General features: G+C 64.7%; 2 protein-coding genes across 2 annotated transcripts; both read left to right on the forward strand.

The window, feature by feature from the left end:
- The first annotated feature begins 1,191 nt into the window (after positions 1–1,191).
- Positions 1,192–8,702, forward strand: LOC104301456 (bactericidal permeability-increasing protein). The gene is made up of 15 exons (XM_054173538.1): positions 1,192–1,311; positions 2,142–2,256; positions 2,395–2,523; positions 3,112–3,267; positions 4,023–4,086; positions 5,517–5,580; positions 5,728–5,819; positions 5,983–6,159; positions 6,360–6,413; positions 6,538–6,705; positions 6,807–6,874; positions 7,053–7,095; positions 7,394–7,457; positions 7,933–8,009; positions 8,613–8,702. Exons 1-15 carry the CDS (start codon positions 1,197–1,199, stop codon positions 8,664–8,666), a joined length of 1,440 nt encoding a protein of 479 aa, XP_054029513.1. The 5' UTR covers positions 1,192–1,196; the 3' UTR covers positions 8,667–8,702.
- Positions 8,703–9,309: 607 nt separating this feature from the next.
- On the forward strand, positions 9,310–17,223 carry CDK5RAP1 (CDK5 regulatory subunit associated protein 1). Its single transcript, XM_054173479.1, has 13 exons — positions 9,310–9,559; positions 10,326–10,429; positions 11,062–11,096; positions 11,862–11,962; positions 12,057–12,267; positions 12,850–12,970; positions 13,541–13,807; positions 14,622–14,719; positions 14,817–14,872; positions 15,028–15,158; positions 16,031–16,180; positions 16,689–16,829; positions 16,949–17,223. The coding sequence occupies exons 1-13, from the start codon at positions 9,328–9,330 to the stop codon at positions 17,027–17,029; spliced, it is 1,728 nt and encodes a 575-aa protein (XP_054029454.1). The 5' UTR covers positions 9,310–9,327; the 3' UTR covers positions 17,030–17,223.
- The last annotated feature ends 1,049 nt before the right edge of the window (positions 17,224–18,272 follow it).

Below are 18,272 nucleotides of genomic sequence, written 5' to 3' on the forward strand. Positions count from 1 at the left end.
ACCAGGCTGCAGCCACAGCTGGGAGCCTGGTGGGGTTCTGCTGGGTCTCTGCCAGGCACCTGCAAGTGACCCCCAGCCAGAGCCTGGGGGGGAAGGAAGGCAGAGTGGGTCTGAGACCCCTCCATGTGCCACATTCCTCCACTCAGCCCATCCCTCAGGGTCTCCTGGGGCTGCAGCCTTGGTGTTTGAGCAAGAGCTGCCTTTCACAAGGGCCTTCTCCAGGGATGGTGCCTCTGGCATCCAGGACTTCCCTGGATGCAGCTCGAGATCTGCCTGCCTCAGCAGGCCTGGGTTTCCTGTGCTGCTTCCCCAAGGGGAAATGAAAGTCACTTCAGTCACTTCTTCTTCCCTCAGCTCCCTCCTGCAGCCCCTGGGCAGGATTTGGCCACCCCAGTCTTCCCCCTCACTCCTGCCTGGCTGCACCCACCTCCAGCCACCGTGACCCCAAGAGCTGGGGCATGGCTGAGCCCCACAAGCTCTGCCCCTGAGGCTCCTTCCTGGTGCAATCCCTCCCCAAATCAGGGGCTGGATTTCGTTGCCCCCCTCCCTGAGTCCCACAGCAGTCACCCAGCCCAGGCAGGTGACCCTTCACCAGCCCTCAGGGGGCGTGGGGGGACCCTGAGGTCTGCTCCCATGGGGTGAGAAACCACCACTTGCTTTCTTCAGCCCCTGCTGCGCCCCAAGGCTGCTCTGGTGCCTTGGGCAGGCCTGTGGTAGCAGCAGGAGTGCAGAGCACACCCCTTGAACCCTGTGGGAGGTGTTGGGGATGGCTTTGGAGGCACCTCGGGCTCTCCCCAGCCTTTGCTTGGCACAGGCAGAACCCACAGCAAGGACCTGGCCCCGCGGAACGAGCTGGCAGTGCCAAAGCCGTGCCAACAGCAGCTCTAACTCCCCGGGCACCTGCCTGTGCTGCAGGCAGGGACCCTCTGCTCCCCCGTGGAGAGCTGGAGGCTGAGCTGCCGTCTCCTGGCTTTCGCTGGCCCTTCCCAGCCCCTGAGGGGAGGCGCAGGGGTGCCGTGCCCTGCGGCGCAGCGAGAGGAGCAGGGCAGCGTCCCAGCAGGAAGCTCGGGGGGACGTCCCCGCAGGGGCTGCGGCAGCGCCTCCGGACACCTCCCTCGCCGGTGGTTCCCGTTTTGGCAGGGGCTATAAAAGCAGGGAGGGCAGGGAGGGCCTGGCAGCAGCGTGGGGCGGGCAGGATGGGAGCGCAGAAGCTGGCGGTGGCTTGCAGGGTGCTGGCTTTGTGCCTGGCCACCATCGGGGCCACCAACCCTGGCTTCGTGGTGAGGATCACCCAGGCTGGCTTGGACTATGGTGGGTTCGGCTTCCGCTTTCCCTCCTTGCAGGTGTGCTGGTGGCCGAGGAGCAGTGCTGGGAGCTTGGGAAGAGCTCGTGGCGGGGGGGCCCAGGGCAGGATGGGGGCACCCGTGGGCACCACAGGCACCATCCATCCCCTGGGACTTCCTGCTGATGCTCCCAGCTGCCCCCTGCGCCGCCCTCACGGGGGGTCAGGGCTGCCCGGCCCCGCTGGGCTCTCAGGGGGCTGTACTCAGCTGGAGCTGGAGGAGGCACAGGGCTGGCAGAGGAGGATCCTGCTGCCATGGCACCGTGTGCGGGCAGCTGAGCCGTCAGCAGAGGAGGAGGGCGGAGGAGGGGGCTGCGGGGGGCAGTGCCGGAGATGGATGTGCCCTGGGCTGCTTTTATCGAGGCAGGCAGAGCCCTGGCACTGCTGTGCGTTGAAACAGACCCTGAGAGGCAGCTCCAGCAGCCTGCGGGGCAGGATCCCCGTCCCAGATGGGTCAGGGGTGCAGCCCCCGGCTCCCATCCTGCTGCTCCTGGGACCCGCGCTCCACCCAGCCCCGGGCACGAAGCGGTGCCGTGCCCAGGGCCTCCCCACACCTTGCCGAGCTGGGAGCTCTCCCCACCGCCAGTGCCTGGCCACCACCTTCCCCCGGGGCTTGCGAGCAGCAGACGTCAGGGAGCCGCTCGCAGGGCTCCGTGCCTGAGATTAGCTTTAGAGATAGGCAGGGAGGTGGAGAGCAGCCAGGGCAAAGCCTGGGTGGTTCCTTTAACCCTTTCCTTGTCACCTGGGGGGGTGCTGCCGGGGAGCTCACGGCCGTGCCGCCCTCCCTTTGCCCCCGCAGCCCATCAGCACGGGATCAGGATCCTGGAGGAGGAGCTGGGCCAGCTGAAGCTGCAGGACATCTCAGGTGACTTTCGGGTCCTACGCGTGGGGAAGGTTCGCTACGAGCTCTCCAGGTGAGCCCTGCCGGCCCCGCAGGGCGCTGCAGCCTCCTTCCCCTCCCTCCCTCCCCAGCTGGTGTGGCCAGGGACAAAGCTCCCCTGTGAAGTGACTTTTCTCTTAGCTTTGTGGGGTTGTTTTCCCCTCTGTTTCAGGCTGCAGCTCCGCAGCTTCCACCTGCCACACTCCTACATCTCCCTGGTGCCCAGCGTGGGCCTGCAGGTCTCCATCTCCAATGCCTTTGCCGACCTGAGTGGGAACTGGAGAGTGAAGATCTACTTCATGTGCGTGCCCAGCTGCCCTCTCCCTGCCCAGGCACTTGGGCTCTGCCTCTCCCTCTCTGGGTCTGGACTGGGTTCTCCCCTCTCCCCTCTCCCTGAGTTCTCTTCCCCACAGCTGGGCTGCAGCCACTCCATGCCAGGAGCCCCCGGAGCTGGCAGGAGGTCTTTGTCTTGATTGCAGGTGGCTGGGGAGACAACTGGGAAAGCCATTTCCCCTCTTGTGACATCTGGGGGGCGAGGGCCAGTCCCTTGGTCCCTCCCACTTGCTTGCACCACCCTGAGCACCCTCAGGCACAGAGCTGAGCCAGGAGCAGGGCTGGGCAGAGGTTGCTGCTTCTCCCACAGCAACTGAGATCAAGCAGCCAGGTCGGGAGGAGAACAAGTGGGCCACATAGAGGCTGTGGAGGATCTCTCCTGGATCTCAAGGCCACCTTTCCTAGTCTGTGTCCCAGTGGAATTTGCTTTCCCTGAGTCCAAAAAGCTTTCCTGGGAGCTCCCCTAGATGGATCCAGCCCACAGCTGATCTGCGACCCCTGCCCGGGGCCGGGCGCTGAGGAACCTCCTTCTCTTGTCCTCCTCCTCCCCCTGCAGCAGGGACCATGGCTCCTTTGACCTGAAGGTGGAGAATGTCTACATCAAAATCGACCTGCAGCTGGGCAGTGACCCCCTGGGGAAGCCTACCATAGACACCTCTGCCTGCAGCACTCGCATCTCCAAAGTCCATGTCCGCTTCTCGGGCAGGCTTGGGTAGGTAACCTCTGCCCCCCACCCCCCTCCCCGAGGCCTGGGGATGCTGCCTGGCACCCAGCTGCCATCACCAGGCCTGTGTGCAGGTTGCAAGCAGCTCTGTTTGCGAAGGGGAAGCCCGAGGTGGAGCCTGGTGCCGAGTCAGCGTGGCAGGGACGTTGCCCAGCGGCTCGCGGCTCTGCTGCGCTCCTTTCCCGGGCTAAGGGTTCTGCAGCAGCCTCTCAGCTGGAGAAGGAAGTTGGGAAGGGATGGGATGGGATGGGGTAGGATAGGAGTGGGGTAGGATAGGAGAAGACTAGACTAAACAGAATAGTATATTTAGGGCTGGAAGGGAGCTCAAGGCTCAGCCAGCTCCAACCCCCTGCCATGGGCAGGGACACCTCACACCACAGCAGGTTGCTCACAGCCACCTCCAGCCTGGCTGCAAACACCTCCAGGATGAGGCTTCCACCACCTCCCTGGGCAGCCTGTGCCAGGCTCTCACCACCCTCATGGGGAACAACTTCTTCCTCGCATCCAATCTGAATCTCCCCACTTCTAGTTTGGCTCCATCCCTCCCTGACACCCTCCAAAGTCCCTCCCCTGCTTTCTTGTAGCCCCCTGCAGATCCTGGAAGGCCACAATTAGGTCTCCTTGGAGCCTTCTCCTCTCCACCCTGAACAGCCCCAACTCCTTCAGTCTGTCCTCAGAGCAGAGCAGCTCCAGCCCTCTGCTCATCCTCATGGCCAAGCTCTCCTCTCTGGTTCTCCCTGCAGGTGGCTTTACAACCTCTTCCATGGTGCTGTGGAGTCCAGGTTCAGGAAGATCTTGGAAAGCCAGGTAGGTTTCTTACCAGGAGGCTGCTGGAACACTGCCACAGGTTGCCCAGGGAGGGAGCTGAGGCCCCATCCCTGGAGCTATTCAAGGTGAGGCTCAACAGGGCTCTGGGCAAGCTGCTCTAGTGGAGGTTGTCCCTGCTTACTGCAGGGGGCTTGCACTGGGTGAGCTTTGGAGGTCCCTTCCAACCCAAGCCATTCTAGGATGCTATGAGGTGAATGGTGGGGGGCAGGGATTGGGGCTTTCTTGGGGGGGCTTTGGCCCTCACTGGTGGCTGATGGGCTGGAGGGGGCAGGCACAGGCTGGGATTTAACTGGAGCCAGAGCACAGGGCTGTGCTGCCAGCCTGGTGCAGCCCAGAGCAATGGGCATGGCCAGCTGCAGCCTCCCCAGCACCGTGTGGCTTGGGCTGGATTCGAGCCCTGCAGCCTCTGCCAAAGCCCTGTGTAATCAGCTGCCTAATTAACAAAGCTTCCTCTTTCCATGTGGTCAGTTAATTGGATCTCACCCCTCAGCCAGCCCTGGCCACAGCAGAGGGAACCTGATCAGAGCTGGCCTTTGGAACAGCCACGCTCCAGCTGCCTGGGGAGTGCTGGGGAACAGCTCTGCAGCCTGGCTCCCAGGCACTCCTCCTAACAGGGAGCACCGGGGGGAGCCTGGGCTGGGCAAGCAGCACAACAGCCCCGGTGCAGGAGCCCTGCCCCATGACAGGGAACAAGCTGTTAGCAGTAATTGCTACAAAGAGAACTGGCAGCAGCTGCAGCCTCCCTGCAGCTGAGCTTGCTCAGGAAGGAGGCAGTTGGAGAGCAGGCAACTCCTCCCCCAGCAGAGCCCACCCTGCCTGGGCACCATCCCCATGCCAGGCAGTGGCTTTCCCCTGGCCCCCAGGAGCTGTGGCACCATCCCCATGCCAGGCAGTGGCTTTCCCCTGGCCCCCAGGAGCTGTGGCACCATCCCCATGCCAGGCAGTGGCTTTCCCCTGGCCCCCAGGAGCTGTGGCACCATCCCCATGCCAGGCAGTGGCTTTCCCCTGGCCCCCAGGAGCTGTGGCAGCAGGAGTGCAGCTGGGGCTCTAAGGCTTTTTCTGCTGCTGTGCCTCCTGCAAGGAGAGCAGCTCTGGGATTTCTGAGGGGATCCCTGCTGCCCTCTGTGCCTCCTCCCAGCCCCCTTTGCCCCACACAGCTTCCTCAGGGCCTTTCTCCATGGGAGATGGGCTGAGGGGCAACGGGCAGGAGAGGACAGGGGCTGGGAGTGCAAGTGCTCTGGGACCTCAGCTCAGCCTGGTGCCATCCCAGCCTTGGCAGCCTGCATCTGCCTCTGGCTCTTGCTGCACACACTTCGGCAGCCCTCAGGTCCCCAGTGCTGGGGGGAGCTGGTCACTGGGAGGTCCCAGTCTCTGGGGGGGTCACTGGGAGATGCCTTCCTGCCCCACAGGTCTGTGAGCTCGTGGCCAGGTCTGTGCACAGGGAGCTCCAACCTTACCTCCGGACCCTGCCAGGTACCCAGCAGGGGCTGCGTGGCGGGGGGGCAGGGGCAGCTCCTCCTCGTGTCTCCCAGCCATGAGGGCCCTGCTGAACCTTGTGCCCACTTCTCTCCCTGGGCTGCCACCTTCCCCTTGCTCATCTCTCTGCCTCATGTTTTACAGTCACAGCCAAGATCGATGCCAGGGCTGGGATCGATTACTCCTTGGTGGCACCACCGGCTGCCACTGCCCGCTCCCTGGATGTGGACCTGAAGGTGAGAGGCTGCCCTGGCTGATGCCATCAGCACAGGCAGGTGGGGAACCAGCTTTAGGTGCCTCCTGTGAACGCTGCTCGCCAGCTCATGGCAGCAGAGAGTCCCGTCCTCCCCCGCTGCTCTCCTGCTTCACCTCCCTCCCTCCCTCCCTCCCTCCTCTCAGGGCGAGTTCTTCTCCCTGGCACACCGCTCTGCTGTCCCCTTCTCCCCCCTGCCGCTGGCCTTGCCCCCAGACCACAGCCACATGGTTTACTTCGGAGTCTCCAGCTACTTCTTCAACACCGCTGCCTTCGCCTACCACGCAGCCGGGGCGCTGGTCTTCAACGTCACGGAGGCTGTGGTGAGCACCATGGAGAGGGGACAGGAGCCGCTCCCCTCGCTGCTGCCTGCGGGGCAGCTCTGGGGGCAGCCGCTGCTCTTGGAGGACTCCCCCCCGTGAGCTGCTGGGAGCGGTGGGAGGGGGCTGCTGGGCACGGGAAAAGCTTGTGGGGGGCGGAAGAGACGATGTCATCCCCGCGGTGTGACCGTTCTGCCCTGCAGATCCCGAAGGGTGTCTCCCTGAACACCACCACCTTCTCAGCCTTCATTCCCCAGGTCAGTGGCCCGGCCCTGCCTCCCTGGAGCTCCTGCTGCACGCAGGTTCTCCTCCCTGCCAAGCAGAAGCCCCGCCCCGGGGGGGTTGTGCTGCTGTCCCCACCCTGTCCCTGCTCCTCTGCAGCTGGAGAGGATGTACCCCAACGCCCCAATGACATTCAGGCTGTCAGCCCCCTCTGCCCCCTTCCTGAGCATTGAGCCACAGGGGCTCTCCCTGCGGCCCGTGGTGGACGTCCAGGCTTACGCCGTCCTGCCCAGCTCCGAGCCGGTTCCCCTCTTCCTCCTCAGCCTGGTGAGTCCCCACGGCGTTCTGGCTGGTCAGGGCCATTGCCCTGGCTCTGGGGTGGGGTGAGGTGGGATGAGCACTGCTGGAGCTCAGCACTCTCCCCCCAGACAGGGAACGTGTCAGCTGTCGTCGACGTGAGGTCCGGCCACATAGTTGGGAGCCTGAAGGTGGGCAGGTATGGAGGGGAGCAGCACAGGGCACTGTGAGGTGCTGCATTTCTGGGCTCCTGGGGACAGAGGGGAGGTCCTGGAGATGTGGAGCTGGTGTGAAGGGGCTGGGCTGGGGGTGGCACCAGGGTGGGAACTGTCCCCTCCAGTGGGGCAGCCTCACAGCACCACCCTGTCTCTGCGCAGGATAAAGTTCACCCTGAAGCAGTCAAACGTTGGCACTTTCCAGGTGAGCTGCTCTTGACCATGACCCCCAGCACGGCGCTGAGGGCATGCTGGGAGCCAGGGAGAGGGCTCATCCTCCCCCTGTCCCCCAACGCAGGACCCGGGGGCTCACCCAGGACCCCACATTGCCCCCTTGGACAGCCTGCGAGGCTGGGAGAGGGAGATGCCGTTGCTCCTCCCACCCCACCAGCCTGGCCACACGGAGCCTCTGGTGCCCGTCCCAGCTCCTCCTCATCCTTTCTTGCCCTAAGGGTCCTCCAGTGCCTGGTCCCCTGCAGCTCTTTCCCTTCCCCCTTCTCTAGGTGCGGCAGCTGCAGTCCCTAGTGAACACCATTGCTTCCTCCATCCTCATCCCGCAGCTTAACGGTGAGAACCTGCCCGGGGCTGGAGCTGCCGGAGTCACCCCTGGCCGGCTTGCTCCGTCCCAGCAGTCCCCATTGCCAGCCCGCTCGGAGGGGGAAGCCTGCAGCTGCAGGTAGCTCCTTGGAAGCCTCTCAGCGCTGGGACATCCACCCAGCAGCGAGCTCGATGGAAAAACTGAGCCCGGCACACAGCCTAATGCGTTCCAGACCCTCTGCCCTGCTCGCTGCTCCTCTCCACTCCCCGGCAGTTTGCGCTGGCGGCTGCCTGGGGCCCCGGGGCGGGGAGGGGGAGGGTGAAAACGGGGGGAGGGGGTTTCGCGGCACAACACGCAGCCCCCAGCCCTTCCGAAGAGCTTGGGAGGGATTTCCTCTGCCCGCCCCCGGGGGAAGAGAGGGCTGGGGTGAGGAGGCGGCCGCCTGCTTTGCACAGCTCGTGTTCCTCTTGCTCCAGCCCTCATCCCACATCTTGTCTGTTCCAGAGAGGTTAAATGAGGGATTCCCTCTGCCGCTGCCGGACAGGATTCAGCTCTCCAAGATCCTTGTCAGGTTTCACCAGGTGAGTGAGGAGCACCCAAACCTGGCTGGAGCCACCCCACCGCCCCCGAGCCCCCCACATCCTGACACCCCAGAGCTCCCCCATCCTGCTCTTCCTCCCCAGGCTGGGAGGTGGTGGCAGGAGGGTGCAATCCACCAGGATCCCCGCAGCAGAGCCCCACTTTTCCTGCCTGCACGCTGGGGGTCCGGGCTCTGCACCCCTCAGGCATCACCACATCGCTCTCCGAGCCCGGGGTGTGAATGTCCCAGGATGTATTTGATAGCCTCAGCCCCCAGCCGCCTCCTCCGGCACAGCTGCCTGGGGCGGGACCGGCAGCGCCTGCCAGGCTCCTCGCAAGGAGCCCAGCTGGGTTCTGGGAAGCAGAGAAAGCCCTAGGAGTGGGAGGTTTGGGGAAGCCTCCGGGAGGTGTCATGATGTGGATGCTGAGCAGTTCCTGTGTGTGAAATGTCCTCAGAACTCCTGCGGGGGCCCAGGGGCCGGCAGGGTCACACGCTCCCAGCCGTCGTCCCCCTCCCCCCCGCCCCGAGAGCTGGTGGGTGCTAGGGAGCACAGAAAGCAGCTCCCAGGCCTGTCACAGCCCCAATTTCTCTCTCTTTCTCCCAGAATTTCCTGCTGCTGGGAGCAGACGTCGCCTACCAGCCCCGGGAGCGAAGATAAAGCAAGGAGAGAAACCAAAACCGACCCCTTCCCCCCCGGCCCCGCTGCCGGAGCTGAAGAGCACTGCTTCTGTGTCTCCTCACCACTCGCTTCGAGGGGGCAGAAACACCCCAGGGGTGAACCCCGCATCCCCCAGCCGGGGTCTCACTATGAGCTGGGGAGTCCCCGGCGCCCCCAAACCCTCTCCCCTCCCTCTCTGCCACGGTGGTCTGCAACAATAAAGGCGGCGGGCGCCGGAGCCAGGGTTATGGTGGAGGTGTCGCCGTCAAGAGCCTGCGCTCCCTACCCGGGGCTCTTCGCGGGGCCTGGGGGGGGGACTCCAGGACCCCCCGAGGGGGAGGGCAGTGTGGCGGGCAGGCTCTGTGGGTCTGTTTTTACGGCTGCGCTGGGGGCGGACCACCCACCGCGCACCACCGTTCCCTTACGGTGACTCTTTTCCAGGCTGGGGACATCGCCCCCGGCCGCCCGCAAGCTCCCCGGCTCCGCCCGGCCGCGGGGCGGGCAGCGCGGAACGAGCGCGGCGCGGAACGCCGGCGCCGCGGGGCGGGGAGGCGGCGGGGACCGCTTATAGCGGCGGACGCCTCCTCTCCGCGCCCCCCTCCCGCCGCGGTCCGTCCCGCAAAGCCTTCCGCCGGCAGCGCTGCCGGGCGCCGGTGCTGCCATGCTGCCCTGCGGACGAGCGCTGCGGGCCGCGGGGCTCCTCCGCCCGGCCGGCGCCGCCGGGCACCGCCCCTGGGCCTCTCGCCCAGCGAGCCGCGGCCCGGGCGAGCCGCAGGGGGGCCGCGGGGCGGCGCTGCCCGCGGGGCCGGACCTGCGCCACTTCCTCAGAGGGGTCCCTGCCGGGGGGCCGCAGCCCGAGCCGCAGCCGGGCTCTTACCCCGGGGCCGGGAAAGGTTTGTGGTCGTGCTGCTTCCCCGCCGCCGTTATCTCCCCTCCGCGGGCGTGCTGGAGGGCTCAGCCGTGCCCCGGGCGGGTGGAGGGCTCAGCCGGGCCCCGGGGGGTCTGGAGGGGTCAGCCGTGCCCCGGGGGGTGTGGAGGGCTCAGCCGGGGCTGGAGGGCTCAGCCGTGCCCCGGGCGGGTGGAGGGCTCAGCTACCCCCTGTGGCTGTGCTGCCCGGCAGCGTAGGGTCGCTGTGGCCGGCGGCGCCCCGGAGCAGAGAGTCAGTGCAGCGTGTGTGGGGAAAGCAAGTTGTTAGGGGCTCGGGGGGACCCCGAAGTGGGTTTTGGCATTAGAAGAAGTCCATCCCCTTGGCCACGTCCTCGCTGGCCTGTGTGTCCCTGCCTGAGGAGAGGGCAATGAGCAAGTCCTGGCGTTTCCACAGCCGTGGCCAGTGGGGCTGGGGCAGAGCTTTCAGGCTGTGGTGCCCAGGAGAAGGTTTTTCAGTGCACCAGAAGCCCTGGCTCGGGAAGAACATCACTGCTGCTGCTCTCTGCAAGCCACATTCCAGACCTGCTGGGCTGGAATGAGGCTCTCTGAAGCACCTGGCTTTCCCAGTCTCTTTCCTCTTTGGTTTACCCTTTCTGTGGGGGCTGTAAAAGGAAGGCAGCTTTTGTGCTGCCTGCCTGATGCTCTCCAGTGGTGGGAGTGAAGGTCCCTGCCTGCAGAGGAGCTCCCAGCAGCAGGTTGTGGAGGAGAGCTGAGGTGTGCCCTGTGTTGCAGTGTACCTGGAGACCTATGGCTGCCAGATGAACGTCAATGACACAGAGATTGCCTGGACCATCCTGCAGAGGAGTGGCTACACCAGAACAAAGGAGCTGGAGGAGGTGAGGCACCTTGGCAGCTCTCCTGCAGCACAGGCCTTGCTGTGGGGGTCACACTGTGTGTGCTGCAGGCCCAGCTGGTGCCTGGGATGCAGCCCTGCAGGGTGCAGAGAGCCTCTGGAGTGAAGGAAAGCACTTCAGCAGTGTGCTGGGAGGCTGTGGGGGTCACACTGTGTGTGCCTGCAGGCCCAGCTGGTGCCTGGGATGCAGCCCTGCAGGGTGCAGAGAGCCTCTGGAGTGAAGGAAAGCACTTCAGGAGTGTGCTGGGAGGCTGTGGGGGTCACACTGTGTGTGCCTGCAGGCCCAGCTGGTGCCTGGGATGCAGCCCTGCAGGGTGCAGAGAGCCTCTGGAGTGAAGGAAAGCACTTCAGCAGTGTGCTGGGAGGCCATGGGCTGCCCCTTTCTTGCTGTGAGGTGCTGGGCTGGGCACAGCAGGATGCTCCTGGCTCATCTTTGAGCTTGCTTCTCCCCTTCAATGGGAGGTTGCTTCTGCTGGCTTCTTTCTTACAGCCCACCTGGGCAGATCATTTTCACTGCCTGAAGGGACTCCTGGGTTCCCTGTGCAGGGCATGGCACTTGCTGCTTGGCTCTTACTAAGTCTTCCCTTCTTTTTGTGGTTGCTGCTTTCACTCCAGGCTGATGTGGTTCTCCTGGTCACCTGCTCTGTGAGGTAAGGAGCTTCACTTGCTGCTGCTGCTGCTTTGGAGGGGTTGTAAGGGCTCAGCACCAAGGCAGTGGAGGTGTCATGGGGGTGTCATGGCAGGAGTGCAGCTGCTCCTTTAGCTGAGGTTGGAGCTGCCCTGATGTGTGGCATCAGCTGTGCTGGGAATGGATTTCCTGGGGGGGGGGAAGAGAGAGAGAGAGAAGTTCTTTGGGAGCTGCAGCTCGGTGCTGTGGGCAGTGGGAGAGCTGCCCAGGACTCTGCTTCCATCAGGATGAGGCTTTTCTCAGTATTCTTTTGCCTTCTCATGGAGTGAGGAGTGGGAGAGCCACAGGAGGAGGAGGAGGAGAGGGCCTGTGCTACACAAAGGGGAGGGAATACATCTAGGGGCAGCTTGGGCCAGAAGTGCCTGGGGAGCTTTGCTGCTTCTTCCTGCACGCAGGGGACCTCAGGTGCTCCTCCTCACTGCCAAAGCAGCTGATGCTGGCTGCCTAAAGCCAATAGCACTTTGTCCACAGGGGGGGTCAGAGTCTCCAAGGGGACTTTTCTCCCCCAGAGCTCAGTCCCTGAGTTGTTCCTGCAGGGCAAAAACTCCCAAGGGTTTGAGAGGAGGGTTCAGAGCTGAGCTGTGACCCACACTCCGCAGCCCCCAGCAGGCGATTCCCTCTCTCCCTGCTTGGATTCTCCTCTCCAAGCACTGGAGCTGCCTCACCTTGGGGGGTGGGTGCTGTAAAGGCCCAGCAAGTGCAGGCAGGGCTGTGTCTGGCTCCCCAGGGAGAAGGCAGAGCAGGCCATCTGGAACCGCCTGCAGCACCTCAAGGCGCTGAAGGTTCGGCGGCAGCAGCGGCGCTCGGCCCTGCGCATCGGCATCCTGGGTGAGCAGCCGGGGGGGCCCTGCCCTGGACCCCCTCTCCCTCCCCTCTCCCTCCCCCAACCAGGCCATTTACTGGGGCCTTCCTTTGGTGGCAGGGTGCATGGCTGAGAGGCTGAAGGAGGAGATCCTGCAGAAGGAGAAGCTGGTGGACGTGGTGGCAGGGCCTGACGCCTACCGTGACCTGCCCCGGCTGCTGGCCCTGGCAGAGGCTGGCCACCAGGCTGCCAACGTCCTGCTCTCCCTGGATGAGACCTATGCAGATGTCCTGCCTGTGCAGACCACTGCAGGTGGCATCACAGCCTTTGTGTGAGCACCTGGCTTCTCCTCTGCCTGTTTGTGTGGCTCTGGCAGTGCTGCTGTGAGCTCCTGGGCTCTGCTCTGCCTGTTTGTGTGGCTCTGGCAGTGCTGCTGTGGGCTCCTGGGCTCTGCTCTGCCTGTTTGTGAGGCTCTGAGAGTGCTGCTGTGGGCTCCTGGGCTCTGCTCTGCCTGTTTGTGAGGCTCTGGGAGTGCTGCTGTGGGCTCCTGGGCTCTGCTCTGCCTGCTTGTGAGGCTCTGGCAGTGCTGCTGTGGGCTCCTGGGCTCTGCTCTGCTCTGTTTGTGAGGCTCTGGCAGTGCTGCTGTGGGCTCCTGGGCTCTGCTCTGCCTGTTTGTGAGGCTCTGAGAGTGCTGCTGTGGGCTCCTGGGCTCTGCTCTGCCTGTTTGTGAGGCTCTGGGAGTGCTGCTGTGGGCTCCTGGGCTCTGCTCTGCCTGTTTGTGTGGCTCTGGCAGTGCTGCTGTGGGCTCCTGGGCTCTGCTCTGTTTGTGAGGCTCTGGCAGTGCTGCTGTGGGCTCCTGGGCTCTGCTCTGCCTGTTCCTCTGAGCAGTGACCTGGCCTTCTCCCCTCTGCAGGTCGATCATGAGAGGCTGTGACAACTTCTGCAGCTACTGCGTTGTGCCCTTCACCCGCGGGCGCGAGCGCAGCCGGCCCCTGGCCTCCATCCTGCAGGAGGTCAGGATGCTCTCAGAGCAGGTAAGGCACAGCCTCCTTCCCTCCCCCAGCCCCTTCAGCAGCTGAGGCACAGCCTCCTCCCCTCTCCCAGCCCCTTCCAGGAGCTGAGGCACAGCCTCCTCCCCTCTCCCAGCCCCTTCCAGGAGCTGAGGCACAGCCTCCTTCCCTCCCCCAGCCCCTGCAGCAGCTGAGGCACAGCCTCCTTCCCTCCCCCAGCCCCTGCAGCAGCTGAGGCACAGCCTCCTTCCCTCCCCCAGCCCCTTCCAGCAGCTGAGGCACAGCCTCCTTCCCTCCCCCAGCCCCTTCCAGCAGCTGAGGCACAGCCTCTTTCCCACTCTCCTAGACCCTGGGTCTTCCCCATTCCCAGCCCAGAGATGGGAGGCTGGTTCTCAGTGCTGCCCCTGCTAACACTCCCTTCCCTCTGGAGAGGAAGGTCCCCAGAGGGTCCCTCCAGGGGCGTTTTGCTTCCCCTGGTTGAAGCTGTGAGGCAGAGTGGGAGGGCAGAGAGCTTCCCTGGGAGCCTGCTGCTCGGGGGCGAGCCCAGGGCCGCCCCCGCGGGGCTGCCTCTCCTCTCTCTCTTTGCCTCGGCAGGGGGTGAAGGAGGTGACCCTGCTGGGTCAGAACGTCAACAGCTACCGGGACCTGTCGGAGGTGCAGTTCCAGGCAGCGGCCGCCGCGGGGCCGAGCCCTGGCTCGGGGCCGAGCCCTGGCTCGGGGCTGAGCCGCGGCTTCGGCGCCGCCCGCAGGGGCCGGGCCGGGGGCCTGCGCTTCGCGCAGCTCCTGGACCAGGTCTCCAGGGTGGACCCCGGCCTCAGGATCCGCTTCACCTCCCCCCACCCCAAGGACTTCCCTGATGAGGCAAGTGTGGAGCGCAGCCCCGCAGCCCTGCCTGCCAGGCAGGAGGCTGAACAGGAGCCAGCAGTGCGCCGAGAGGGCCGAGGGCATCCTGGCCTGCGCCAGGAGCAGGGAGCTCATCCTGCCCTGTGCTCAGCACTGCTCAGGCCACACCTGCAGTCCTGTGGCCAGCTCTGGGCCCCTCAGTTCAAGAAGGACATTGAGAGGCTTGAAGGTGTCCAGAGAAGGGCAACAAAGCTGGGGAGGGGTCTGGGGCACAGCCCTGGGAGGAGAGGCTGAGGGAGCTGGGGTTGCTTAGCCTGGAGAAGAGGAGGCTCAGGGGAGACCTCATTGCTCTCTGCAACTCCCTGAAGGGAGGTTGGAGCCAGGTGGGGGTTGGGCTCTGCTGCCAGGCACCCAGCACCAGAACAAGAGGACACAGTCTCAAGCTGTGCCAGGGGAGGGTTGGGCTGGAGGTGAGGAGAAAGTTCTTCCCAGCAGGAGAGATTGGCCCTGGGGATGTGCTGCCCAGGGAGGTGGTGGAGTCCCCATCCCTGGGGGTGTTTAGCCTGGCTGAAGCCCTTGGTGCCATGGTTTGGTTGATCAGATGGTGCTGGGGGAGAGGTTGGAGTGGATGAGCTCAAAGGTCTCTTCCAACCTGGTCTGTTCCTATCCCATCCCTTCCCCCAGGGCTTCTCATCAGAGGCCGGCAGCAGCTCCTGGGAGGGGGGAAAGTGGGAGCTGGAGCTGGCAGCAGGTTTCCCCCTGCTGGCTGTGCCCTGGGGGAGAGAAGACTCTTGCCTTGGGCAGCCCAGTAGAGCTGAGCTGTCTGTCCCAGGTCCTGCAGCTCATCCAGGAGCGCCACAACATCTGCAAGCAGCTTCACCTCCCTGCCCAGAGCGGCAGCAGCAGGGTGCTGGAGGCCATGCGCCGGGGGTGAGTGCCCTGCCCTGCCCTCTCCTCTGGGCTGCTGCCTCCTCCTGCCCTCTGGGGTGGCTCTCTGCTGAGCAGGTCCCTGTGCTGTTCACTGCAGGTACACCAGAGAAGCCTACCTGGAGCTGGTGCAGCACGTGAGGGAGTCCATTCCAGGTAGGGGCTCCTGAGGCTGGTACTGAGCTCAGCACAGCTGTGTCCTGCCCTGAGCCGAGGGCTCCCCCCGGGCCCTGAGCCCCACCTTGGGCCCTGAGCCCGAGCTGAGGGCTCCCCTCTGGCCCTGGGGGGTGCTCCCTGTGGGTGTGTCACAGGGGTGAGCCTCAGCAGTGATTTCATCACTGGCTTCTGTGGGGAGACAGAGGATGATCACCAGCAGACCCTGTCCCTGCTGAGGGCAGTTGGCTACAACATTGGCTTCCTGTTTGCCTACAGCATGAGGAAGGTGAGTGCAGGACCTGCTGGAGGAGGCAGCAGCCTCTGGGGCCTCTCTCTGACCTCCTGGGACCCTGAAACCCCTCCCCAGATCTACTGGAGAGCACAGCAGGCCTCGTTGGGTCGGTAGATTCTGTGCCTGGCACGCAGCCCTTCGGGGTTTGTGGTGCTGCCAGAGCTGGCTGCAAGCCTGAGAGGCTCCCAGCCCCCTGGGGGGTGCCAGGGCCCACTGCTGTTGGGTGATGTGGGGCTGCAGAAGCTGCTGCACAGCCTCTGAGTGGAGCAGCCACGGGCTGCAGAGACCTGGCTTTGGTGAGGAGTTGTGCTGGGGCCCAGAGATTTGCCCTTGGGGGTCTGCAGGCCCCAGGAGGTGACTCTCCAGGAGGCCTTTCCCTCAGCGGGGTGGATGGTCGGCATCTCTGCTCAGGAGTGCTCCCTGCACTCCCTGCCTCGGAGGAAGAGGAGAGCAGGGGGGGAGAGAAGGAAGCAAGGGGCCGTGGGGAGGGATGGGAGCTGTCTCCTCCTGCTGGGGGCAGGCAGGCAGCAGCTCCACCTCCCAGCTGCCCCCAGCCCCCTCCAGCAGACCCTCTGCCGAGGAGGAGCTGCGGGGGGAGGGCGAGGAGCTGCGGGGGGAGGGCGAGGAGCTGCGGGGGGAGGGCGAGGAGCTGCGGGAGGAGGGTGAGGAGCTGCAGCAGGCTGCCGGTGCTCGGCCCCTCAAACCATGCCTTGAGATGATGCTGACGGAGAGAGCTGTGCCGGGCTCGGAGGGCAGCCGGGCGGGGGGGCGCGGGGCCGGGCTTGGGGCGGGGACTGGGGGCTTGGGGCCGGGCTCTGGACTCGGGGCTGGGCTCAGCTGTGGTTGCCCCCTCCCCCTGCCCGCAGAAGACCCAAGCCTTCCACCGGCTGCAGGATGATGTCCCCGCGGCCGTCAAGCGGCGGCGCCTGCAGGAGCTCATCACAGTCTTCAGAGAGGAGGCTGCCAGGGCAAACCAGGCCATGGTGGGCCAGGCTCAGCTGGTGCTGGTGGAGGGGGTGAGTGTGCCTCAGCAGAGCTATTCTCCTCCCCTCCTGCTGCTCAGGAGGCTCTGGGGCTGCACCCAGCAGCCATCAACTCTGCCTTCCCTCCTTGCTGTCCTTCTCCTCTCCTGCTGCTCAAGAGGCCCTGGGACTGCACCCAGCAGCCATCACCTCTGCCTTCCCTTTCCCCACACCCTGGGGTGATGCCCACAGCCTCAAGCAGGCAGCCTGCTGTCTGCAGGGCACTGAGCTGGGCACTGAGCTGGGCACAGCAGGGCGGTCTGGGGCAGAGACCTGGCTCTGGCCAAGCAGCTGAGCAGCTTTGGAAGGTTGGCCTTGGTGCGTGGGGGTGAGGGCAGCAGCTCTGCCCACAGGACTCTGTTGCATGCCAGGTGGAGGCTGGGGCTTGGCTCAGCCCTCAGTGAGCTGCTGAGGCAGTGGGGGGCAGCAGTGGGGGCCAGCAGTGGGGGGCAGCAGTGGGGCTCTGCTGCCCTGCAGGTGATGCTCTCTGTCCCCCTCCCAGCCCAGCAAGCGCTCTGCCTCCGAGCTGTGTGGGAGGAACGATGGCAACCTCAAGGTCATCTTCCCTGCTGCCCAGGGGGAGGAGGATGCAGGCTCCAGGGCTCCCTTCAGACCCCAGCCTGGGGACTATGTGCTGGTGAAGGTAACCTCTCTCCTTGCACCCTCCTCTTCTCCAGGGCAGCTGCTGCTGGGGGAGACTGGAATTCCCAGGCAGCCTCCTGGGCCTCTGTGTTCTGAGGCCTCTCCTGCTCTGTCTTTCAGGTGACCTCTGCCAGCTCTCAGACCCTCAGGGGAGTCCTGCTGGGTCCTGCCAGCCTCTCCCACTCTGCTGCTTGTCCTTGAGGAGTCCCTGCTGCTGCTGGGGGGGGCAGGAGCAGCAGCACCTTCACTCCAGGAAGCAGCAGTGAGGCCTGGTCAGGCAGAGGCAGGGCAGTGAGAGGGAGGAGTGTGTGTGTCAGATGCTGGCTGTGGTTTGCAGCCACCTGCCCTGTGCAGCTTTGCCAGCAGAAGGGCTGGAAGCTGTGCCTGGGCTTGTCAGACCCATTTTCCCTTGCTGCCCTCCTTGCAGGGCTGCCCTCCAGCACATCCTCTGCTGCAGCCCAGCCTGAGGGCTGGCTGCCTGCAGAGCAGCTCCTTGTGCTGGCTCTGGCTGGCAGGGGCTGGAGGGGCAGAGCCTGCAGACCACAGCTCCAGGAAGTGCTGAGGAAGGCTGGGAGGACTCTCCCACAGAGGGGGAGGAACTCAACAGCAGACTCTGAGTTCCTGATGACCTTCCCTCTTTTGCAAGCTGCTGGGAAAGGTGAAGTGAGCTCCTGGCCTGTGTGGAATGCGGCCCTGAGCTGTGGAATGCCAGCAGCTGGTTAGCAGGCTCAGGGCTTGCTTCATCTGCTCTGCCTGAGGCCAGGGAGGTGCAGCCTGGGGCTGCTGGGGGCTGGCTTGGAGGGTTTCTTCATCTCCAGGCCCAGAGGATGCAGGGTGAGGATGGCTCTAAGCCTGCTGAAGCTTGAGGTGCAGCTTTTCACCCACTGCCTGGGGATGATCCTGCAATGGGTTGGGGTGGAAGGGACCCCCAGAGGCCACCCAGTGCAACCCCCCCTGCACTCAGCAGGGACTTCCTCCAGCAGAGCACCTTGCTCAGGGCCTTCTCCACCTCAACCACCTCCCTGGGCAACCTGTGGCACCTTCCTGGGGGTGCTGCTGTGCTCACTGGGAGGAGAGGAAGGGTTGCACTGGGTTCAGTGGTCAGCAAGCTCCTGCAGGGCACCTCCCAGCTCCTTCTTTCTGTCACCCTGCAGCTAAGCCTGGCTGCATCCTCTCCCCTGGGGCTTGCTGCCTTGCCCTGCACCCTAGCCTCTGAGCTGGGAGGAGGAATCACCTCCTTTTACCCCAGCTGTTGAGAGAAGCCCCTGCAAGAGGCTCTGGCCAGGGCCGGGCTGTGAGGGAGCAGCTGCTGCAGCAATCAACCCAGGAGCCTGCAGGAGCTTTAAATAAACATGAAAGGCTGTTGCTGGAAAGTCCTCCTGGCTCTTTCTGGGCTGGAATTGGTTCCCTTTGAAGCCAGCAGTGGGGCCCTGAATATTCATTA

Source organism: Dryobates pubescens, chromosome 26, assembly GCF_014839835.1.
Source record: "Dryobates pubescens isolate bDryPub1 chromosome 26, bDryPub1.pri, whole genome shotgun sequence".
In the NCBI taxonomy this organism is placed as follows: domain Eukaryota; kingdom Metazoa; phylum Chordata; class Aves; order Piciformes; family Picidae; genus Dryobates; species Dryobates pubescens.